At 42.6% G+C, this 25,100-nt stretch overlaps 2 protein-coding genes across 4 annotated transcripts in view; one reads left to right on the top strand and one right to left on the bottom strand.

Moving 5' to 3' along the window:
* Nucleotides 1-25,100, top strand: part of LOC100692238 (H-2 class II histocompatibility antigen, E-S beta chain) — a 488,804-nt gene that overhangs the window by 140,915 nt on the left and 322,789 nt on the right. The window lies entirely within an intron of this gene.
* On the bottom strand, nucleotides 7,690-12,021 carry LOC100711510 (uncharacterized). 3 transcript variants are annotated; one of them, XM_019357290.2, is made up of 4 exons: nucleotides 11,997-12,021; nucleotides 11,811-11,912; nucleotides 7,864-7,988; nucleotides 7,692-7,747 (listed from the first exon to the last, which is right to left on the bottom strand). In XM_019357290.2, the coding sequence occupies exons 1-4, from the start codon at nucleotides 12,007-12,009 to the stop codon at nucleotides 7,721-7,723; spliced, it is 267 nt and encodes an 88-aa protein (XP_019212835.1). In that variant the 5' UTR covers nucleotides 12,010-12,021; the 3' UTR covers nucleotides 7,692-7,720. The 3 variants fall into 3 exon arrangements, with proteins under 3 accessions (XP_019212834.1, XP_019212835.1, XP_019212833.1); XM_019357289.2 differs by lacking the exon at nucleotides 11,997-12,021 and having other exon boundaries at nucleotides 7,690-7,744; nucleotides 11,811-11,961; XM_019357288.2 differs by lacking the exon at nucleotides 11,997-12,021 and having other exon boundaries at nucleotides 11,811-11,961.

Genomic DNA, 25,100 nt, shown 5'->3' with positions numbered 1-25,100 from the left:
AACAGTGGGTGGATTATATTCTTATACTTAGTTACAGCGCTTTCAGGAAGACTACTGTGATGAAGTCTACTCTCCACTGCTGTGTAATCAATTATTGTAAATGTAAATGTTATCAAGAAATGATCAGACAGCAGAGGGTTTTCAGGAAACACTGTTAAATGTTCAGTTTCTATGCCATATGTTAAAACAAGATCTAGAGTGTGATTAAAGTGGTGGGTGGGTTCTTTTACATTTTGAGAGAAGCCAATTGAGTCCAATAACAAATTAAATACCATGTTGAGGCTGTCATTCTTAGCATCTACATGGATGTTAAAATCACCCACAATAATTATTTTATCTGAGTTGAGCACTAAATCAGACAAAAAGTCTGATAAATCATAGAGAAACTCTGTGTAAGGCCCAGGTGGACGATAGATGATAACAAGAAAGACTGGTTTCTGAGTTTTACAGCTGGGGTGGACAAGGTTAAGCATCAGCCTTTCAAATGAATTAAAAGTCTGTCTTGGTCTTTTGTTAATTAATAGGCTGGTGTGAAAAATTGTTGCCAATTTTGTTTATTTGTGTTTTCCTGACTTTACGGTTCAAACACAACATTGGATCCACTGTTTTCCTCCCTCTTCTGAAACCACTTTGATGTTTAGATATGCATCCTTTATTTTCTATATAATATATTAGTCTTTCATTTCCATTATCCATTATTTTACAGACATTCAATGTTAAATTACAGGTTTGTAACTTCCTGGATTTGTGTCATCCTTTCCTGGTTTACATGTGGGGACCACCACTGCCTCCTTCAAATTTTGTGGCAATTTCCTACCCTCCCAAACTCTGTTGTACAATTCCAACAAAAGATCTTTAGCTTACTCACTAAGATGGTTTATCATGATAGAGCAACCCTGATCTTTTCCTGGTGTTGATAATTTGGATTTCAGAAGAACTAGATTTAATTCTGTCTTTGTAAAATGAATATTTAATAAACCATCTGTATCTTCTCCATGTTTCAGTAAATCTGTATTCTCTGTGATTGTCACTTCTCTTACTTTTCACTCTTCTTTACTAACATTGCCTGAACTATGGATTTTAATAAACATTTTTGACAACACATTTGCCTTCTCCTCATCTTTTACTGCTGTTACCTCTCCATCCCTTAAGATTGGATATCCGTCTTTCTAATCATTGACCAATCATTGTGTATTTTTGTCTCCCTCCCTACTGAATTACAAAAGGCCCTCCAGAAGTCCCTCTTTGCATTTTTAATGTTTTTTTTTACCTTAGCTTGTAATTATTCAATAAAATTCTGAAAACCTCTTTAATATATAAAACGCTTTATTTTGATGCTGAATCATTTCATCACACTTCTTTGTCCACCAAGGAATGGTCTTCTTGTGCTCTAACAGGAAAGCTCATTCATCCTAGTTTAACTCTATCTGGCAGGACAGCATCCTGAATTTTTTCTGTTCTTCGGTCTTAACCACTGTCAACAAGTTTACATCCCTGAGAATTTTAGCCAGCTGCATTTCTCTAAACTTGTTTTTCAACTCTCTAGACAAAGCACATCCTCATCTTCCTTCCTTCCTGAACTTCAGGATTATTTCATTATTATTATTATTATTATATTATTTTAAATTCCTCCCTCATCATCCTTTTCCGGACAACCCTGGTCCATTCATCCAAAATGTTCTCCTCCAAACTTTGTTTACTGGTCTGTGTCCCAGACAGACTTTTCCCCTCTCTGCTGCTTCTACACCTTCCTGATCCTCCTCCACTAGAAACCGGGGTCCCGTGACCAAAATCCATTTCATTGTCATCATCTACCTGAGACACCATTCAAGCTAGTCACACGCCAGTGTATGCCAACCTCCAAAGTCTGTGATCCCACAATGACGGTTTTCCTTGTTCATTTGTTTTGTGCTTTTATAAGTGTAACTTATAAAAGGCAGAACAGACATTGTGATGCTCTGTGGGGTTAGGCAGTGAACACGCTGTGTTCAAGTGCATCACAAACTATTGGAACTAGATCCAACTTTGTAAAGCAGATTTCTTATCAGCTGCTGTTTTGAACATTTCTCATTTCCTAATGAATCGATTAAACTCTGTAAATGAGCTGTGAACTATTTCTACATTTGAAACTACGGATTAATTTTCCCATTTACTTTTGTATGTTAGTGTATAAATGAGTGTTAGACTGGGCTCCATGGTAACACTTGGACTGGTCTCCGCTGCCTTCTTTCTGTAGTCATTCCAACAGAGTCCTTTCTCTTCTCCAGCTTCTGTTTGAAATCCTCTCACAGAGCCTGAATCCTGCTTTGTTGTCATGTTTGGGCCTGTGTTAGGCTGCTCTGTGTTCCTCTGCTTTAACACCCACCTCACCACAGCAGCTGTGTGGGTTGTCTCTGTAGCAGCCATATCAGCTTCTGATACATGATACATCATCACAGCTCCTAACTTCATCTTTATTAGCTTTTACATTCATGTCTTTCCTTTCTCTCTCTCTCTGTTTCCACACAAGCTCAAAGTCTCTGCAGCCTGTTTTTATCTGCTATCATCAGATCTTCAGCAGCCTCATTCACATCCCTCACACATTCTACAGCCTCATCAGTGCTGAGTTCATCTTCACTGACTAATGGAGCACAACATGAACCTGGGGAGGCTGAAAAACTGTCTTATGAAACATCTCCCCGTCACCACTTCACTTCTGTCAGCCTTTAAATGAACCCTGCTCAAGTCTGTCACTTCTATTTGGAGCCAAAAGGAAAAACTGTTGTTCAGTCGTTTGGAAAGACACAACATTTCTGAAAGCACTCAAACCTCCTCACAACTTTCTTCAGAGACATCCTGAATGTTTAGGAACAAAAGAAAGTTTCAAACATCAAAGATCTGAAATACAGAAAAAGAACAACAGCTGCAGTCAGTGAACTCACCTCAGAGTCTCCAGTCGACAGTTTGGACTCTCCAGTCCAGCACACAGAATCTTCACGCCTGAATCCTGCAGATTGTTCTTACTCATGTCCAGCTCTGTCAGATGGGAGGGGTTGGACTTCAGAGCTGAGGCCACAACTTCACAGTGAGTCTCTGAGAGACAATTAGCCAGTCTGTGATTATAGAAAATATAAAATGTGTTATTATAAAAGCTGAGAATTGCATTATAAACACAGACTGAATTTATAAGAAGACAAAACAGAGTGATGTCAAAATCTGATGAACATCTGCTCTTCATATCTGTGATTCAGCTCCTCTTACGGTGTCACATTTAGGCTTTCGTAATGTCCACAGTCTGTCAATGAGATCTGATCCGGAGTCAGAGTTGGACTGTTTCCTGTTTTTATTATGACATTTTGAATGAGTTCAGCTCAGTGAAGAGTTCGAGCTGGGAAACACGTTCTCTGTTTTCTACCTGCTGCTGTCAGCTACGACTGTTCACGTCCACACGCAGGAAAAATCTGCTGACTGTTACCAAACGGGGCAGAAATCTCATCACTGGACAATAATAATAAATGAAATCAGAGCTGCTGATATCATATCTGATTTCAACTAAACAAAGAAATGACTGCCTCATTTTAGCTTTCTGAGCCATTAGTCTGCTGGTATATCGCTAGTTGGCAGAAAAAAAGATTTGTATTCCTGTTCTGGGCTTCAGTGTTTATGAGTCCAGATCCAGGTGACAGCAAGTCAAAATGATGTTACCTGTCTGCGTCCAGCAGCAACCTGTATTCATTTTGAATATTGTTATAAATTGACATGGATCAGTTTGTCTTTGATTGGTTTGTAAATGTCACTGTTTCCATTGAACTTGAGTGACGGAGAGAAAGGAGAGAGAGGATGGAGACAGCAAAGAGAGAGCAAAAAAGAAACAGGCGAGAGTGGACAGGTGACCAAGGTCAGCAACCAATCAGAAAGCTTCTGTTCAACCTACAGTCACTAATGATGACTGCACATAACCAAGCAGTGTGTTACTCTGATATCAAATATGGATCCTGCTCTTATGATAATGATCATCAGATGATAGTATTGTATTACTTTGTAGCTGAATACGATGTTTGTGTGATTATCAGTGAAAGAAGCAGTGAGGAGGATGGAGAGAGAGAGAGGACAGAGGGTGAAGTTAGAAACACTAAAAGGATTTTTCATGGATTTCATGGATGATTTGAGTGATTTCCAGCATGACACTTAAATATGTCAGTGGACGTCCTAAAGAACTATATTCACTGATATGAAACATGTCATTGAACAGGATTAATATCAATGTAAACATGGTGGAAACAGCTGTGACTGCATGGATGTGACACACTTCAAATCTGTTCTCCACTCTTGGATTTGGGATCCATGGAGCTGCTGCTGAGTCTGTACAATAAAGGAATGGTGTGGAAGGTAGCAGCGTACGGACACAAACACTTTGTGGTTACAACCTAAACCTCCCACCATCTATAAAGCACTGATGACATCATGACGTTTGGCTGTCAGGAAGTTAGCTCAGGGATGTAAACAGCAGCCAGAAACACAGCAGTGAATTCCATCAGCAGAAAATAGGGCCGACATTTCAGCAGCAACAACTATGAAGTCAGACATTGGTCATTAGGAGCAGCAGCAGGAATGAGAGTAAATCCATGTGCCCTCACTCTGAACCACAGCACTCAATTCAATTCAATTTTATTTATATAGCGCCAAATCACAACAAAAGTCGCCTCAAGGCGCTTTATATTGTACAGTAGATCGCACAATAATAAATACAGAGAAAAACCCAACAATCATATCATATGACCCCCTATGAGCAAGCACTTTGGCGACAGTGGGAAGGAAAAACTCCCTTTTAACAGGAAGAAACCTCCGGCAGAACCAGGCTCAGGGAGGGGCGGGGCCATCTGCTGCGACCGGTTGGGGTGAAAGAAGGAAAACAGGATGAAAGACATGCTGTGGAAGAGAGACAGAGATTAATAACAGATATGATTCGATGCAGAGAGGTCTATTAACACATAGTGAGTGAGAAGGTGACTGGAAACGAAAAACTCAATGCATCATGGGAATCCCCGGCAGCCTACGTCTATTGCAGCATAACTAGGGGAGGATTCAGGGTCACCTGGTCCAGCCCTAACTATATGCTTTAGCAAAAAGGAAAGTTTGAAGCCTAATCTTGAAAGTAGAGATAGTGTCTGTCTCCCGAATCCAAACTGGAAGCTGGTTCCACAGAAGAGGGGCCTGAAAACTGAAGGCTCTCCCTCCCATTCTACTTTTAAATACCTAGCACTGTCACTCATCAGAACATCACACTTTAATCACACTAAACCAGAGTCTTCCTCACCACCTTCATCCTCACTCACCATGTTTATGCCACTTACGCCTCTGTCAGTGCGCCCCAGGGTGGCTGTGGCTACAATGTAGCTTGCCATCACCAGTGTGTGAATGTGTTTTGAATGGGTGGATGACTGGATGTGTAAAGCACTTTGGGGTCCTTAGGGACTAGTAAAGCACAATACAAATACAGGCCATTTACCATTTAAACTCTGTGTCTGTAGTTTTGTCTGTAGTCAGAGGAGAAGCTCAGACAGTGACTGCTCTGGATATTTGTCTCTGTTTTTAACATTAGAGTTAACTTCACAACAAAGAAGCTCTTCATAGATTCTTATTTCTGTCTTCTCTCTTACAGGAGCATCTGAATGACCAACAACAGCAGCAGCAGATTTAAAATACTGCCCTCCTAATGGTACTACATGTAGATGAGAGTCTACAACACACAGCGTACGACTACCAATGCAGGATCTAAGTGCACACACACATTTCTTGATCAACAGAAAATGTCATTTTATCTGAGAAACACAAACTAATGAGAGTCGTGTACTACTGTGTATATCTGAAGAACTAAACTACTAATCTACACTAATTAATGATGTTAATGATCACATCTGGACTCACCGAGCCTTTCTGCAGTTCCTCACAGCTGGAATCAGTCTCAGTCGTCCCCCTGCTGATGTGTTGTACTTCTGCAGGTCCAACTCATCCAGAGCCTCCTCTGACATCTGCATCATGAAAGCCAGAGCTGAGCACTGGATCTCAGAGAGTTTCTTCTCTGATCTGTCCTCTGACTTCAGGAACTCTTGGATCTCCTGAAATAATGAGAGGTGGTTCATCTCCATCAGACAGTGGAAGATGCTGATGCTTCTGTCAGGAGAGATTTCATAACTGTTCATCTCCTTCAGGTTGTTGATGACTCCCTGGATGGTTTCTGCACTGATCTCTGTCTGACCCAGCAGACCTCCTAAGAGTCTCTGGTTGGACTCCAGACAGAGGCCATGAAGGAAGCGAACAAACAGGTCCAGGTGGCCATTTTTACTTTGGAGGGATTTTCTCATGACTCTGCTCAGGAAATCATCCAGAAAAGAGTTGTCTGCTTCATCATCATCATAAAAAATTATATTAGTTTCCTTCTCCTCAGTCCAGTCTATCCTCAGTAAGTCTTCCACCACCTCTGTCTTCCTGTTGGTGAAACAGTTGAACATGTAGACTGCAGCCAGAAACTCCTGAATGCTCAGATGAACAAAGCAGTAGACTGGTTTCTGGAAGATCACACACTCTCTTTTGAAGATCTCTGTACAAACTCCTGAGTACACCGAGGCCTCTGTCACATCCAGACCACACTGCTCCAGGTCTTCTTGGTAGAACAGGATGTTTCCTTTCTCCAGATGTTCAAACGCCAGCCTCCCCAGCTTCAGAAGAACTTCCCTGTCAGCCTCCGTCAGCTCCTGTGGACTCGTCTCATGTCCCTCATGGTACTTCTTCTTCTTCCTCTTTGTCTGGACCAGCAGGAAGTGTGAGTACATGTCAGTCAGGGTCTTGGGCAGCTCTCCTCTCTGCTCTGTAGTCAACATGTGCTCCAGAACTGTAGCAGTGATCCAGCAGAAGACTGGGATACTACACATGATGTGGAGGCTCCTGGATGTCTTCATGTGGGAGATGATTCTGCTGGACAGCTCTTCATCACTGAATCTCCTCCTGAAGTACTCCTCCTTCTGGGCATCAGTGAAGCCTCGTACTTCTGTTAGCCTGTCAACACATGTAGACGGGATCTGATTGGCTGCTGCAGGTCGTGTGGTTATCCAGACGAGAGCCGACGGAAGCAGATTCCCCTGGATGAGGTTTGTCAGCAGCTCGCTGACTGATGACTTCTGTGTGACATCAGACAGCAGCTTCCTGTTGGTGAAATCCAATGAAAGTCTACTTTCATCCAGGCCGTCAAAGATGAACAAAAGCTGAGAGACAGCCAGCTTCTCTGCTGTGACGCTCTGTAATGTTGGATGGAAAACATGGAGCAGCTCCAGAAGACTGTACTGCTCATCTCTGATCAGGTTCAGCTCCCTGAATGAAAGCAGAACCACCACACTGACATGTTGGTTCTCCAAGCCCTCTGCCCAGTCCAGAGTGAACTTCTGCACTGAGAAGGTTTTTCCAACACCAGCTACGCCGTTGGTCAGAACCACTCTGATGGGTCTCTGTTGTTCAGGTAAGGCTTTAAAGATGTCCTGGCACCTGATTGGAGTGTCATGGAGGGCGTCCATCTTGGAAGCTGTCTCCAGCTGCCTCACCTCATGTTGGGTATGAACCTCTTCACTCTGTCCCTCTGTGATGTAGAGATCAGTGTAGATCCTGTTGAGGAGGGTTCTACTTCCTGTTTCATCACTTCCTTCAGTCACACGTTCACATCTCCTCCTCAGACTGATCTTATGTTCATCTAAAACCTCCTGCAGACCAACATCTGCTGAAAGAAAGAAAAACAATGAGAGTAAAGAGAAAGAAAACTCTTCAATGTCTGAACAACACAAGAAGTCCAGTTTTCAGAAATGAGTCCATCAGCAGACAGATGTTCAGTCTTACTTTGTACACAGCTGCTCTGACTGGCTGTCTGCAGTCCAGCTCTGGTTCTGCATCTTTCTCCACACTGGGGACAGGACGAGTCTCCTGATGAAGCAGACTGGTCCCAGTATGAGGAGATGCACTGTCTGCAGAACCAGAAACATATCCATGGTGAGCAGGTTCCCCTCCAGCATAAACTCTAAGCAGCTAAAACATGAATGAATGTAAAAAGTGTTGCAGCTTTCCAGTCAGTCTGTAATTGGTGCCACATTACATATGTGGTTTCTGACAGCTGCTCCAGCTGCAGGATCAAACACACACAAGTCCAAACATATTTGTCTTTGCTGCTTCTTTATTATTGAACAACACAATATGTAGTTCTTGTCCCAGTTGAGCATTAGTTATGCAGCTTTTTTTAACAATAGCATTGTTGGCATATGTGCAACAGAAACATGATCAGTAACTGTTGAGAGGGGCCCACATAGGGAGAGGAGATCGGTGTTCCCACTCTAAGTTATTACAATCAACCCACCGCTGACTGTGTCAGAGTCAGGGGGTCATGCAGTGAGCAAACCCTCTCCCACTCAGTCTGAGGGGAACCCACACTGCACACTGGTCCTAATGTCAAATTAAACAACAATTATTAATTAGGAGGAGAGATAGGAAAGAATAAGGAAAGGAAACAATAAAAGGGAACACTAACAGATCAGCTTCTGTACTGTCTGTATGTCCAAACTGGCTCCAGTAGCTCCTTTTTATTTATATATATATATCTTCATTTATTATTTATGTGTGTGATTCTCCTGTTCTCATTGTCTTTATCACATCTTTATTTTCAGACTTCCTCTCCCTGCTGAACCAATATTTTGGGGAATTATTCCCTTCATTTTCCAGTGTACAAAAATATCTGTGCCAGACTTTGGTAAAGTTGGAGAAATATCCACAGATTAATTCAATTCCATAATGTAAAACTCATCTGTCAAACATGATTACAACAACAATCCCAGTGAAGGGGGACAAAGCACTACAGGCTCATTTTCTTTAGGTGATGATGAAGGCTCATTGTTCGTCCACATAGAGCTAAAACATTTCATGACTTCAGTCTGAGAGAGTTTTATCAGAGCTCTGGCCTCCTGCTGATCAAACTACAACTCTTAGATTAGAACTACACACTACACACTTCTACACATTATTTTAGGAAACTTATTCTCACAGGACAACATGACACATTATTTCCATTTTTTGTCCAAATGTCTTTCATGCCTTTTAGCAAGTATTGTTTTTTTAATTATTACCATTCATGATGTAAACAAAAAGAAAGCAATTAAAAATAATGTTTCACTTGATCATCCATTTCAGTATTACTCATTTTAAAATCAAGGAATACGTGAAACATTGCTGACAGTATCTGCTGTGACATCTTTGCGCAGCATCTATAAACATTTCTGTGACTGCTGATCGTTGACGTAACTTTGAGTTAGTTTGGTGCATGTAAAATATTTTCTTGTTACACTGTAATATATATATATATATATATATATATATATATACACATATATATATACACATACATACATACATACATACATATATATACATATATACATATATATTGTTTACATTGCAAAGAAGATCAAAAGCTTGTTAGACACAGGTTATAACGGGAGCATAAAAGTAATGAGAGGGACTTTACACATAGTTGCAGGATTTTTATGGTATGTAAATTGCCCAAACACAGTGTTCAGGCCGGATATGCGCTACCTGTTAAAGGGGGCGAAGAAATCAGGCCTAAGTTTTAAAGATGAAAAGTGTCAAGTCTATAGAGGATGTTACCGAAAACTGAGAAAACAATGTAGGACCTTTTACCAGGAAAAGCTAATTGTATCTGTTTAGACTTCATAGTGTGAGGGAAGTCAGGAATAGTTTTAAACTGGGATACTAAATGGCCTGCATTTGTATAGCGCTTTACTAGTCCCTAAGGACCACAAAGCGCTTTACATATTCAGTCATCCACCCATTCACACACACATTCACACACTGGCAATGGCAAGCTACATTGTAGCCACAGTTGCCCTGGGGCGCACTGACAGAGGCGAGGCTGCCGGACACTGGGCCACCGGGCCCTCTGACCACCACCAGGCAAACATTGGGTTAGTATCTTGCCCAAGGATATTTGGCATGCAGCCAGGAGGCAGCCTGGGATCGACCTTTTGATTAGTGGCTGACCTGCTCTACCACCTGAGCTACAGGTTGAAAAGGGGGTGGAGGAAGTAGATTTAGGACAGCTCACAGCCCGGAGTAAATACAAGGTGCTGTCTCACAGCCTGATTTATTTGTTTGATTTATTTGTTGTAGATAGAAGTAGTTATGACAAAATAATAAAACATTGAAAACATACAACCCGTTGAGGGGACAGATGGGGTTGGGCAACTGAAAGGTTTCATTTTGTTTAGCATAATCACTTATGTTATACCCTAGGCTTTTAACATGCAAGTAAACTTAATGGGATGAATAAGGAATTAGTTCATTCCTCAAGTGAGGAATGAAAAAGGGGGAATGTTAAAAAATAAAGAGATATTATTATATGGGGACAAAAGAATCGGGGCTAATATTATCCACACTGAACACTTCCTGACTACTCCTGCATTTGTTCAGGAGAAGCTTAGGAGAGGACCCCACTGCCCTTGAGTCTTTGATTTTATTTATTTTCTGCTCTGTTTTACTTGCATCTATTTGAAAGACTGAGTGTAAACATAAAAAATTATTTTATGTGCGGCAATGTGCAGAAAATAGGTTTAAATGTTAAACAAATTTCTTCCAGCCAGAGAATTTTGCATATAATTTAATCTTTGCTTGATGCATGAAGTTAAAAGATTAAAACTAGTAAAACAGGTTGTAAAAAGAGACTTTATCATTTGATAACATTTTATAAGATGGATTATGCAGAAAAAGAAGAGCTATTACCTATTCAGGTTGTAAATCATATTTTTAAAAAGTAACCACGTAACTAAGTAACTAATTACTTTTGAAAATAAGTAATTAGTAAAGTAACCGGATTACATTTTGGGAGAAGTAATTAGTTACTGATAACTTTTTTTGAGTAACACTGGAAATGATGAAGGCGCTAACACAAAATTAGCTGCCTTTCTAGAAAAACACTAAAACTTTTAAAGTAAAGTAAAGGTTCTGTGAGTGCACAAAACCCTGTTTACTGTTTACTCTCCCAGGCTTCTTTCTGACTGGCCAACATTTCTACACAGTTAGGATTTGGCATGTTCTTGACAGCCTTGACTTTGTTTTAGCATTTACATGTGAGCGGAAATATTTTTTTCAAAATTAAAATGGAAAATCTGTCTTAAAAAATACCTGTGGACATAGCCTAAATGAGATTGAGGGAATGATGTGTTTCCACTGAAGTTTAAATCCAACAACATCAAGCAGTTAAATCAGACAGTTCATGTTACTAACAGCTCACCTCTCTGCAGCAGACACAGGCTGGACTTTAAAACTAATGGGCTCATTTATAGACCAGTCACTTTTTAAGGACAAACAGCCAGGTTTGCGTTCAGGTTCAGGTCCAGCAGGTCTCCCATGGATCCTGTTAGAGAAGATTTTTTTTTTTTTAATTTGCTGCCACAGAAGCTGATAAAGACTTAGAAAACCTTCATCTCCAAAAGAAACTAGTATGCAGGCTGAGAATGAGCAGAAAGACACTCCAAACAAGTGTTGGCAACATAAAAACAGAGCGCCACCCAGAGGTAAACACAGTCATTTACACTGTGCAAGACTATTGATGGTCCTACTGTGAGCAGCAGGAGTTTGAATGTTGGACATGTTTTATAAAATAAAGGAATTCCTCCTTAAGTGACTTCCTTTGAGATGAAGTTTAGAGACCAGGAAACATCAAAGAGTTCATTTAAGTCAGACACCAAACTGACATCAGAGAGTTCATGTTACTAACAGCTCACCTCTCTGCAGCAGACACAGGCTGGGATTTAAAATGAATGATGGCATCTTTAGACGCGTCACTCTGTAAGGACACAGAGCTGGGTGGAGGTCCAGGTGGGTTCCTGTGAATAATGATGGAGCAGTGATGTGAGTGCTGAGCTGTGACATGGAGAAGAGTCATGGACAGTTAGAGATGGTCATCTCACCTCTGGCTCTCATGTTCCCCACACAGAGTGCTTTTAGAGGGAGGGACTCCCTCCTCTCTGTCCTCACACTGATCCATGCTGCTCAATTCACATCAGCTCACACACACTTTCTACCTTCACCTGCAGAGGAAACACTAATTATGTATTTGTTTGTTTATTTCACACATAGTTCAACAGTGTTCCACTTCCTACATACAGGCCCTCTTTTCCCATTAATATAACACTGCACCCATGGGTGAAAATGAGCAAAAAGAAGAATAAATTCTTATTAGCACCTGCCCCCTATGTGAATTCTAATTATTCTTACAAAAAGCACTATCTATCTATCTATCTATCTATCTATCTATCTATCTATCTATCTATCTATCTATCAACATGTAACAATGCAAACTAAAAAACAAATCAGTATAATCAACAATATACAACACTACTAGACGGCAAAGACAAATTGTTTTTTTCCACATTTAGCCCAAATGACTTTCTTGTTCTTCATATTGATTTATCGTTTTAAATTTGTAACACATTTTAAAACTGTGCATATTTGTACAACTCTTGAGATTATCCTGAAGAGAATTCCATATTCAAGCCAAATCATTCATGTACTAATGTTACTAACGTATACAAATGTGTGCAGTGATTTATGTGAAACCTCTGAGGACTCAAAAGAAGCTATTCCAATCGAGACAACACAAAACAATCCTACCACAACCCTAACATGGTTTTAATGATCTGCGATCTCTTTCCTGGTTTGAGCGACACACTGAGCGTCCCCCTGTCGCCATGGTTACTCTCTGTCCCCTGCATGTGCATTTTGAGAGCAGAGACAGGCTGTACTTTTATCCTTTTAGCCTTTCTATTGTATATCGACTTGATGTGCGGCATTTTCCGTTTTGTTGTTTTTAATAAAGTTTGAAAAAAAAGAGAAGTTGTGCAGCGTTGAGGTCACTGTGACGGGACGGTGGCAGTTCTACTCAATATGCGTACTTGTGTACTTAACCACCACAGTGACAGGAAGTGCTTTTAAATGACTGAAACACTGAAATGATGCTAACGGCTGTCGTTAGGCTCACTGATAGCAGTACTGATGTGTTCATGTCAAACACTGGCTCAGGTCAGACTCCTTTGCCATTTCTCAACATGCGTACTTGTGCGTACTTGCGTTCTCGTGTACTCGTGATACGTCATCAGTCGGAGACCAAGTACTCTTCCAATTCGAAGTACGCATCAAGCCGAGAACGCAAAAAAGTCCCGGATGTGTTCTCGCTCCGCCCGTTTTATCGAGCATGCATCGGTGTGGACTTGGTACAGCTAAATATCCCAGAATGCATTTCGTCGAAAACTCAAAAGCGGACTCCCGACACATCGTTTTCACCCCCCCCCCGCTCGCGGTATTCTCACTACTCAGGTTAAAGAAACCCCAGCAGCTGTCTATAGTATTGAGTGTCCACTAAAATAAAAATAGAAATGTCCTAACATCTCACCTACTTGTTTTTCTTAAGGTATGTACACGTATGTACATGTACACTATTTTTATTATTAGAGGTTTCACTACTGAGGTTAAAAATGATATATAAGTCACGTAGATCACTTCTAAATGTTAATGTTTGGTTTATTTCAGTGTTTTATTTGTTCCTAAGTGTAATGATAACAGCAAATCATTATTTGCCTAGTATCATGGTTTATGTTGTTAATACTCCTAGACTGTAGGGGGAGCTAGAGAGCCAGACAGAGTTACCTCGGAGTGGACTGTGATGGCGAAGCTTGGTTGTTACATGTGAACCACAGTTCGATAAAATACCTTCTCTTCAAGTAATGGTGTCATTCTTGAGAACCCACAACAACATAAAGAAACAAGACATGGTGTCAGAAGATGGACTTGAAGAAAGGTAACGGACTACAATATAGCAGTACCGACGGATCAGCTTAGCAGTGAACGTAATGTAGCTAACTTGCCGAGGGAGAGAAAGAAAAAAGAGACCTAGCGACGTAAGCATGGACGGCTTAGACCCACCACCGATTCTTCAGTTGACTGGAAATGTGGCTGAAAATTGGAGAAGATTTAAGCAACGTTTCACGTTGTACCTGTCAGCAATTGGACTTGACGAGGCAAGTGATAAAAAGCAAGCGTCACTGTTTTTGCATGTAGGGGGTGATGAGGCACTGGAAGTCTATAATAACTTCACATTTCCTGATGGTGACGGAATGAAGCTGAATAAAATAATGGAGAAGTTTGAGGCTTACTGCATACCTAAGAGAAATGTGACATTTGAGAGGCACAAATTCTTCACGTGTACAGAAGACAGGGGAGACAATAGATCAGTATGTCACAGAGCTGCAGAACAGGAGTAAAACATGTGAATTTGGAGGACTGACAGACTCTTTGATAAAAGACAGACTTGTGTGCGGGATTCCAGACAACGGCTTGAGAGAGAGGCTACTGAGAGAGGAAAATCTTGACCTGGAAAAAGCATTAACACTGTGCAGAGCAGCTGAAACAGTGAGGGCACAAGCTAAAGAACTGCTTAGTGACAGTTGCAGAGTGGATGCTGTAAATAAGAACACACACAGAGTCAAAAAGGAGAGTGCTGCTGCTGAAATGAAACTGAAATTGCAATCGCCAGCAAACAGGGACCGAAAAGAAAAGACTTGTGGTCGCTGCGGAATGCAACATCCTCCTAAAAAATGTCCAGCATATGGGAAAAGATGCAATAATTGTAACAAAAATAACCATTATGCTAGGTGCTGCAAAGCTCAAACCCTGAAACAAAGTACAGTCCATACTGTGGATGAAGACGACACAGATGAACTCTATGTAGCTGTAGTGACAGACGATAAAACAGGTGAGAAGGACTGGATAATGACACTCAAAGTGAATGACACACTCATGAAAGTCAAGCTGGATACTGGAGCTCAAGTGAATGTCATATCAGAAGCAGAGTTCAAGAAAATCAGACCTAGACCTAAAATGCATGTAACGAAGGTGAAAGTGAGTGGATATTCAGGTGCAGAAATACCTGTGAAAGGAAAATGCATGGTTAAAGTGACACACAAAGACAAGGAGCACACGCTAACATTCATTGTGGTGCCAAAGAAGGTGCAGCCTATACTAGGGTTACATGCCTGTGAGAGTCTGAACCTAGTGAAAAGAGTGCTCATTGTGGAAACTGATGATGACATGGACTATAATGAGTTGATGAAGGAATATGGTGACCTATTTCAGGGACTTGGTTGCCTTGCTGGAGAACACACAATCAGAGTCGATGAAAGTGTAAAACCAGTCATTCATCCATGCCGCAAAGTACCATTTGTTCTACAAAAGCCACTAAAAGCCGAGTTGGACAGGATGGAAAACCTGGAAGTGATTGAAAAGATCGATGAACCAACAGAGTGGGTGAGTTCTCTTGTCATTGTGGAGAAAAAGACTGGAAAGCTCAGAGTTTGCATCAATCCTAGAGATCTCAATAGAGCAATAAAGAGAGAACATTTCAAACTACCTACAAGAGAAGAGATTATGTCACAGTTTGCAAAAGCGAAGTACTTTAGCAAGCTAGACGCTTCATCAGGATTTTGGCGACTGAAGCTGGACGAAGCAAGTTTGAAACTGTGCACGTTCAACAGCCCATTTTGCAGGTACAGATTCCGGCGACTGCCGTTTGGCATTGCTTCAGCACAAGAAGTGTATCACAAGACGATACACATGATCTATGAACACCTGGAAGGAGTCGACACGTCAATGGATGACATCATTGTGTGGGGTAGCACAAAAGCTGAACATGACATGAGACTGAGAAATGTTCTTGAAGCAACCAGAAAAGCCAATCTGAAGCTGAACAAAGAGAAATGTCAGCTTGGCGCAAAGGAACTGACATTCGTTGGAGATATTCTGAGCAGTGAAGGCATCAGACCAGATCCTCAAAAGGTGTCTGCAATTGAAAACATGCCGAGGCCGCAATGCAAGAAAGATGTGCAGAGATTTAATGGCATGATAAACTACATGGGAAAATTCATACCCAATCTCTCAGAAAAAATGGCGCCACTGAGACAGCTGACTGAAAAGAGACTCGAATGGGAGTGGAATCATGAACATAAGAAAGCATGGCGTGACTTGAAAGATCTGCTTACAAAGGAACCAGTTCTGAAGTTTTATGATCCAACGAGACCTATTAAGATCTCATCAGATGCATCACAGAGTGGGCTTGGAGCTGTTCTTTTGCAGAAGTATGATGAGTGGCAGCCTGTTGCCTATGCATCGCGATCCATGACAGATGCAGAGACAAGATATGCAAAGATTGAAAAAGAACTGCTCAGCATAACATACGCCTGTGAGAGATTTCACCAGTTTGTGTCTGGGCAGGCCATCAGTGTTGAAACTGATCACAAGCCACTGATAGCATTGTTCCAAAAACCACTAAATGACTGTCCGCTGAGAATCCAAAAAATGATGATCCGGCTGCAACGTTACACGCTTAATGTGATGTACACACCTGGCAAGCTGATGTACACAGCTGACACATTATCCAGAGCTGTTGATCCAAATGAGCCAGCAAACACCAAGATGGATGATGATGTAAGAGCATATGTGAGCATGGTCACAAGTGCACTTCCTGTTGCAGAAGGGAAGATGGAGCTCATAAGAACAGAGACAAGCAAAGATGGAACATTACAAGCACTGTGCAAAACCATCATAGATGGATGGCCCAGCTGTAAGCAAAACTGCTCACCTGTTCTTCAAGAGTATTGGAACTGCAGAGCAGAACTGTCTGTAGTGGATGATGTGGTGTTCAAGGGAAGTGAAATTGTCATCCCAAAGAGCCTGCGGGGAGAGATGCTCAAAAAGATACACGCAGGGCATCTAGGCATGGAAAAATGTAAAAGGAGAGCACGTGAGGTGATGTACTGGCCACGGATTAATCAGGATGTGACAAATGAAGTGTCGAACTGTTCAACATGTTTGACATATCAAGCAAGCAATCCTGCTGAGTAGAGCTGTGCGATATAAGATTTTTTCATATCACGATATGTTTTTTTCATTTCAGGCGATAACGATATATATCACGATATAAGCCAAATAACTATATTTGTAAGATTTAAATGTGCCTTTGCTCACAATTAAAATGTGAAATAATTAGCAGCTTGTTTTAATTAAAATATTTATTTCCCATAATAAGTTCAACAGGGTAGATGTACTTAAGGAACATGAGACTTCAGTTTCAGATAAATAAAGGCAAATATTGCAAACTACACAAAAAGCAGCCGCTAAAGCTTTTAAGTTTCAAAATAGAACAAACAAAACAGACTACTAAATTGTCAATTCCACTTAGAAACAAAATATTAATTCTAAAAATAAATCTTAGGTCGTTTTACAGAAGAACAGACAAAATTGACTAACTTTTGTCAATATCAAATAAACTGAGAACTAAAAGGAAATTCTCAATCTCTCCTTGTTGTATAGCTTAGCTTTTCAAACAGTTTTAACAGTTACTTTAGTCTGACAAAAGCCGAATGACGAATTAGCGCTTTCAGTCAGAGATTGAGCATGCACCGCTTTATTGTATTTCCAGACTTGCTTTCGGCACAATTTACAGTGCGTCCTACTCTGTTTTTTGTCAGACTTGAAATAGCCGAAATACCTTCACACTACGGAACTTCTACGGCCCTTCCGTTCGACAAGCTCTCCGGCATTGGAACCATCGTCTGTTTTCTCTTCGGTAACCTTCGCTCACGCTCTCCGTTGATTTTTCTCTAGTCAGCAAACTCCTTTCCTTCATTACCCGGGCTGCACAGCTGCAAAAACAAATACACATGTGCGCCTTGGCGCTTGTGCTGTACGTAACAAGTCACGTGACGTGACGCTGCGGCTGTGATTGGTTCGGCTCTGCGCTACTTAATTTGGATTGGCTGTTCTTTTTTTTTTTTCTTTTTTTAAGAGGACAAGAGAGATGAGGCCTATTGCAATAGTTGAATTTTTCTATCGAGAAAAAGTTATTTCGCAATACATATCGTTATCGTTTTATCGCCCAGCTCTACTGCTGAGCCACTAAAGCCGCACCCAGTGCCAGACCGACCATATCAGAAAGTAGGGGCGGACCTCTTTGTGTCTGGAGGAAAGGACTATATTGTGGTCACAGACTACTACTCTTTGTATCCAGAAGTATGTAGGCTGCAAACAACAACAGCAGAGGCTGTAATCACCTCTATGAAAGCTGTATTTGCACGACACGGTGTGCCAAGTGAAGTGTTCACAGACAATGGACCACAATTCTCCAATATTAGGTTTGGACAATTTGCCAAAGAATGGGACTTTGTTCACACAACATCAAGCCCGCACTACCCACAATCTAATGGACTAGTGGAAAAGTCCGTCCAAACAGTGAAGAGGCTGATGAGTAAGGCAAGAGACAGTGGTGCTGACTTCTACCAAAGCCTGCTAGTATACCGCACAACGCCACTTGAGTATGTCACCAGCACAGCTACTTATGGGACAACGCCTGAGATCAAACCTGCCCATTCAGGATAATCTGCTTAAAACAAGTGAGGGAAACAGCGTAAAGAGGTTAAAGGAGCAACAAAAAGCAAAGCAGAAGTTCTATTATGATAGAGGAACAAAAAACTTGCCTGAACTGCATGCTGGGGATCAAGTGAGATTCAAAGACAAAACCAGCACATGGGCACAGAAAGCGACTGTTTTAAGGAAAGATCATTCAGACAGAAGATGGAGCTATGCTGAGAAGAAATCGCAGAGATCTTCTTAAGGGACCTGTAGTAGTGGAGCAGAGGGTGGAGGCTGCTGAACAACCACAACACACACATGAGACACTATCACCTAAAACACCTGCACATACACATGAACAAACACCGAGAAGATCTGTAAGACAAGTGAAGCCACCTATGAGACTGATTAAACAGATGTAATGTGTTGACATGTTGTTTGGAAGATGATGTCACAGTACTCGCGTACTTGAGATTGATAAACGGCCAATAACTCAGTCACGTAATGATCTGTGGAGGAATGCGTGTTTCCAAATGTACGAACACAGATTAACTTTAGGATTTCATTTCATCCGAGACAACTGAACAAACAGGAAACAAACAAAGAGCGCGACTAAAACCTTTGTTTTCTCTTCAAAGCAAAGCAACAGAAGAGCGAGCAGACAAAGAAACATCATTTGCACTCCCAATATTCACAGCATACTTCCTGTTTGTCGCAGAAACATCTGTTTCCACGTCACGTACAGAGCCTTATTCAGGGCGGATTGGCCTCGTTGGTCCAGCTGTGAGTCCGTTACCGTGAACTACGGAGCGGCAGATTTGTGCTGTTTGAACTATGCTGCCCAAAGCTGATATTAGCCAGGAAAATATTACACACTGACCGGAAATAAAAACACACACAGTTTGTTGTGTGAAGACATGACATCAAACATGAGCTAAAAATTACCTTCAAACAGAGCTTCATAAGAAGACGATCAGCAAACGTAAGTTTGAGCAGGAAGGAAACGCACAGAGAGGCGTTTGAGGACAACCTCACAATGAGGAGCAACGAAACAGTGTGTGATGCGTTCGAGGGCACCTCGGAAACTCCCAACTCTCTGCAGGTAGTGATTTATTTCTGCTGGTTGTCGAGTTTGAAACACAAACATGTGTAATCAGTTTGTTCTTCTTCTTCCTGCAGCGTTTGAATATTTCAGAACTAAACTGATGTTTCTTCAAAGCTCATTTGAACCTGTTGAAGTCATGAATGAAAATGCAGACTGAGAGTGGATCACATGATGTTTAAGGTGTGCCATGTGACATACAGTATTGTCAGACAGTATTTTCACACATGTCTAGATTGTCCCTGATATCATAACTGCTCAAACGCTGATGATTTGAAGAATTATTACTGATGGCAGCAAAGTTTGAATGAAGCTCTCTGTCTGTGCTGATTTGTCGCCCTCTGGAGGTCAGAACACAAACTGCATGATGTTACTGTAACCACCACAGTGACAGGAAGTGTTATTAAATGACTGAAACACTGACATGATGCTAACGGCTGTCGTTAGCCTCACTGACAGCAGTACTGATGTGTTCATGTCAAACACTGGCTCAGGTCAGACTCCTTCATCCTTCTCCAGCGTGAGGCCGCCCTCAGACCCACAGGAGCTCTGACCTTTGACCTCCTGACCCTAACCATTTCAGTCTCGTTGCATCTTTAAATGCAAATCCATCCAGACTGTAGCAGAGCAAAAGAAGCTGGAAGCTTCTCTATGAATGATGTTCATACCCTCCCCCGCGCCCCATTCGGCCAATCAGATCACCGCTCTATCCTGCTCCTGCCCGCCTACAGGCAGAAGCTGAAACAGAAAGCTCCAACCCTGAGGGCGGTGCATCGTTGGTCGGACCAATCGGAGTCCACGCTGCGGGACTGTTTTGATCACGCGGACTGGGAAATGTTTCACGTGGCTGCTAAAGACATTGATGAGTACACAGTACACGGATTTATCAGAAAATTTATCAGAAAATGCGTGGAAGATGTCATCCCATCCAGAACAGTTAAATCCTTCCCAAATCAAAAACCCTGGATTAACGGAGATGTTCGCACGGCGCTGGCGGCACGGAGCACCGCTTTTGCCTCCGCGAACACATCGGACTACAAACACGCACATTACCAACTCCGTAAGACGATCAAAGCAGCCAAACGTGAGTACAGGGACAGGGTGGAGCAACAGTTTGACAACCCTCGAAGTATGTGGCAGGGACTAAACACAATCACAGACTTTAGAGGGAAAACCAGCACACCGCAGACCACGGCCTCTCTGTGTGAGGATCTAAACGTATTCTATGCTAGATTCGACACAGCGAACACCATGAGACCGGACAGTGTGTGCACCGCGGATGACGTCAGTGCGCACACTGTGTCTGAGGAGGATGTGCGGAAGTGCTTCAGGAGAGTGAACGCGCGCAAAGCTACTGGTCCGGACAGGATTCCCGGCCGCGTCCTCAAGTCATGCGCGGCTCAGCTGGCTGGAGTGTTTACACAAATTTTCAACCTTTCCCTCTCTCTGTCTGTAGTCCCAGCCTGCTTCAAAATGGCCACTGTCGTCCCTGTACCCAAATCCTCCACCATCTCCTCATTAAACGACTGGCGACCTGTAGCCCTGACCCCCATCGTGAGCAAATGCTTCGAGAAGCTGGTCAGGGACTTCATCTGCTCTGCACTACCCGACTTCACATACCGCCACAACAGGTCCACTGATGATGCCATAGCCCTGACACTACATACTGCCCTCTCGCACCTGGAGAAGAGAGACACGTATGTGAGAATGCTGTTTGTAGATTACAGCTCAGCATTCAACACCATCGTTCCCTTGAAGCTGGACATGAAACTGCAGGATCTAGGACTGAGCAGCTCCCTCTGCAGCTGGATCCTTAACTTCCTGTCTGACAGACGCCAAGTGGTCAGACTGGGCAGCACCACCTCATCCCCCATCACACTGAACACTGGTGCTCCACAGGGGTGTGTACTGAGCCCTCTCCTGTACTCACTCTACACCTACGACTGCACGGCCACTAGAAACTCCAACATCATTGTGAAGTTTGCGGACGACACTACAGTGGTGGGTCTTATCACCAACGGTGATGAGACGGCCTACAGGGAGGAGGTCAGCGCCCTGACCCACTGGTGTCAAGACAACCATCTCACCCTCAACGTCGCAAAGACAAAGGAGTTGATAGTGGACTTCCGGAGGTGCAGAGGAGTACACACCCCCATCACCATCAACGGAGCTGCTGTGGAGAGAGTGAGCAGCTTCCGCTTCCTTGGTGTACATCTGGCTGAGGATCTTACGTGGTCGGGACACATAAACAAAACAGTGAAGAAGGCGCAGCAGCACCTCTTCTTTCTCAGGAGACTGAAAAGATTCGGCATGAGCCCCCGCATCCTCAGGACCTTCTATCGCTGTGCCATTGAGAGCATCCTCACTGGATGCATCACCACCTGGTATGGCAACAGCACCGCTTACAACCGCAAAGCTCTCCAGAGAGTAGTGCGGTGTGCTGAACGGTTAATTGGAGGTGAGCTTCCCTCCCTCCAAGACATCTACAGGAAGCGGTGCCTGGGGAAAGCGGGGAGGATCATCAAGGACTCCAGTCACCCCAGCCATAAACTCTTCAGACTACTTCCATCAGGAAGGAGGTTCTGCAGCATCCGGTCCCGTACCAGCAGACTGAGAGACAGCTTTTTCCATCAGGCCATCAGACTGCTGAACACTTCATAGACACCTCACCCTCACTACTGGAACTTCAACATTATGCACTCCATACTGTATATAAATGCCACTGTTTTGCACATACCAAAATCTGTATATTTTATATATCTTATTTTATTGTTTCCTTTATTCCATTTGTAAAACATGTATATACACACTCACACACACACACGTAGAAAAACATATTTAGTACACACATTCAGTAATGTATATACCTTTATATATTGTACATATATTTATTACTTTTTAGATTAGCCATTTTTATATTTTGCTTGTTTTACATTATTGTATTTTTGCACAACTCTGTTGCTTGTGAAGCTCGCACACAAGAATTTCACTCACATGTACTGTACCAGTGTACCTGCACATGTGACGTGACAATAAAAGTGATTTGATTTGATTTGATTTGATTTGATTTACCAGAGTTTCTGTTTCCAGCTCAGATGTGTTAAACGCTGCTGCTGTGCTACATTTGTCATTTCCTGCTTTCACTTCCATCCATGTCAAAGCGCTGAAGTCATCTGATCACTTTAATGCAGTAAATCAGGAGCTGTAAGTCTGGCATTTATTTACTGTCATCACAAACACACACAGCCCAGACAAAGGGCTGAAAAGATGAAAATCAGCTTAACCTAATAAAGTGGCAGCAAGGAGTCAGTCAGTAATGATAAGAGCCAGCAGGGGGCAGCACAGAGAGGTGAGGCACTGTCAGAGAAGCAGGCTGATGTCAGACTGGTCATATTCCATCATCTATACCTGAAATAACCATCAAACACACGCAGAGCAGAAACATGTGGAAACATCTGGAGCTCAGTCTCAGTTTGATCCTCAGAGGTTTATCTCAGTCCTGCTCCTCTGCTTCCTGTTTACAGCGAACACATCATGCTGTGTACTGAGAGTCATGTGGTCAAAGCGAGGCCCTGGTACTCTGACAGAGAGCTAGCACAGTTATCCTAATGTGTGACATCACTTCTAACCAGAGAGCATTCAGCTTTCACAGCGGCCAACATCCTGTCACACTGAGCATGTGCAAACACAGCAGCCAACATCCTGTCACACTGATCATGTGCGAACACAGCAGCCAACATCCTGTCACACTGAGCATGTGCAAACACAGCAGCCAACATCCTGGCCGTTTATCAATGCCCAAGTACGCGAGTACGTACTCGCGTTCTCGGTGAGTACGTACTCGCCGAGAACGCACGGGAGTACGTACCCGCCTAGAACGCGAGCACGGACTCGCGATATGTACAATTGGAACACCTGCGTACGTGATGATGTCACAGGTCCGGAGTTTTTACTGCCGTCCCCTCTTAATTTAACTGTGAGTAACATGTTATGAAGCTTACCTGTAATCACAGCCAAACCGGTTTACTCAGGAACAAATAAAACACTGAAATAAACCAAACATTAACATTTAGAAGTGATCTAAGTGACTTATATATCATTTTTAACCTCAGTAGTGAAACCTCTATTAATAACAATAGTGTACATGTACATACGTGTACATACCTTAAGAAAAACAAGCAGGTGAGATGTTAGAACGCTTTTATTTCTATTTTAGTGGACACTCAATACTATAGACAGCTGCTGGGGTTTCTTTAACCTGAGTAGTGAGAAGTCCGCGAGCGGGGGTGGGGGGTTGAAAACGATGTGCCGGGAGTCCGCTGTTGAGTTTTGGACGAAATGCATTCTGGGATATTTAGCTGTACCAAGTCCACACCGATGCATGCTCGATAAAACGGGCGGATCGAGAACACATCCGGGACTTTTTCGTGTTCTCGGCTTGATGCGTACTTCGAATTGGAACAGTACTTGGTCTCCGACTGATGACGTATCACGAGTACACGAGAACGCAAGTACGCACAAGTACGCATATTGATAAACGCCCCCTGTCACACTGAGCATGTGCAAACACAGCAGCCAACATCCTGTCACACTGAGCATGTGCAAATGCAGCTCTCAGCTTCATCACTCACAAGCTCCACCCTCCACTTAAAAGCCCAGAACAAAGCTTGTGACCAACACAGCGCAGGCAGAGGTGATGTTCACTCTTTGTTTCTGGGTGGGAAACTCACCTGTGGTTGTGGCTGTTCCTCCCCTACAATCTCTGATGTCACAGCTGCTAAATTAGACTGAACTGAAGCCAGACTCAAACAGAAAACAGCCTCAAAGACTCAGAGAGAGCACTGCTCCATCTCTGGACGAAATATATGTTCCACCACCACGCTGCAATGCATCTTGGGATAGGGTGGCTCCACCTGTCCTTCAAATCCAGGGACAAGGAGGACAAGTTTGTGGGAGCCTGGGATTCTGGACGCCCTTCGTGGCCTCGCTCTGATGTCATGGACCTTCAGAGGAAGCAGAGGCTGAATTTAAACACACCTGCTTACTTCATGTGTTCTGCTCTGACAGCTGCCATGTGTCACAGTGTGGATAATAAAGCCATCAAACTTCACTCAGCTCCAATAACACCATCAGTGTTTGATGTCCAGAGGATTCATGAGCTTTAACCATGATAGAAGGAGGAAGTTAAGATGAAGATGATCAACCACACTGAGCGACACACTGCGAGCAGGTTCGCAGAGATCTGAGCAAGAGCGAATTAAAAAACTGAGTTAGACGGGCTGTTATTAAATGAATGAAGTCCTCACCTCGCAGCTTCAGTCAGACTCGTTCACCTGTCCCCACACCAGTCACACCACTGGCTGAGAACATGGATCAGCACTTGCAACACTTTGGTTCAGAGACAGCAAACAGTAAGGCAACAAGAGAAGAGCTCAGCCTGTGGGATTCACTGAAAGATGTCATATAAATCCTCAGCACCATCCACAAACATTTGCATTATTAGCAAAGAACA

Source organism: Oreochromis niloticus, linkage group LG3 (assembly GCF_001858045.2).
Source record: "Oreochromis niloticus isolate F11D_XX linkage group LG3, O_niloticus_UMD_NMBU, whole genome shotgun sequence".
Classification (NCBI taxonomy): Eukaryota; Metazoa; Chordata; class Actinopteri; order Cichliformes; family Cichlidae; genus Oreochromis; species Oreochromis niloticus.
The sequence above is the reverse complement of the archived record's forward strand: the minus strand, read 5'-3'. Positions and strand labels throughout refer to the sequence as shown.

Bases quoted from the DNA above. Each gene is read 5' to 3' on its own strand.
- LOC100711510 (XM_019357288.2), bottom strand. From the start codon at position 11,958: ATGTCACAGCTCAGCACTCACATCACTGCTCCATCATTATTCACAGGA. The intron at 7,989-11,810 runs GTGAGCTGTTAG...CTGGTTCTGCAG, and splicing joins CCTGTGTCTGCTGCAGAGAG to ACAGTGCATCTCCTCATACT. The intron at 7,748-7,863 runs GTAAGACTGAAC...TCTTTCTTTCAG, and splicing joins TCAGAGCAGCTGTGTACAAA to CAGATGTTGGTCTGCAGGAG.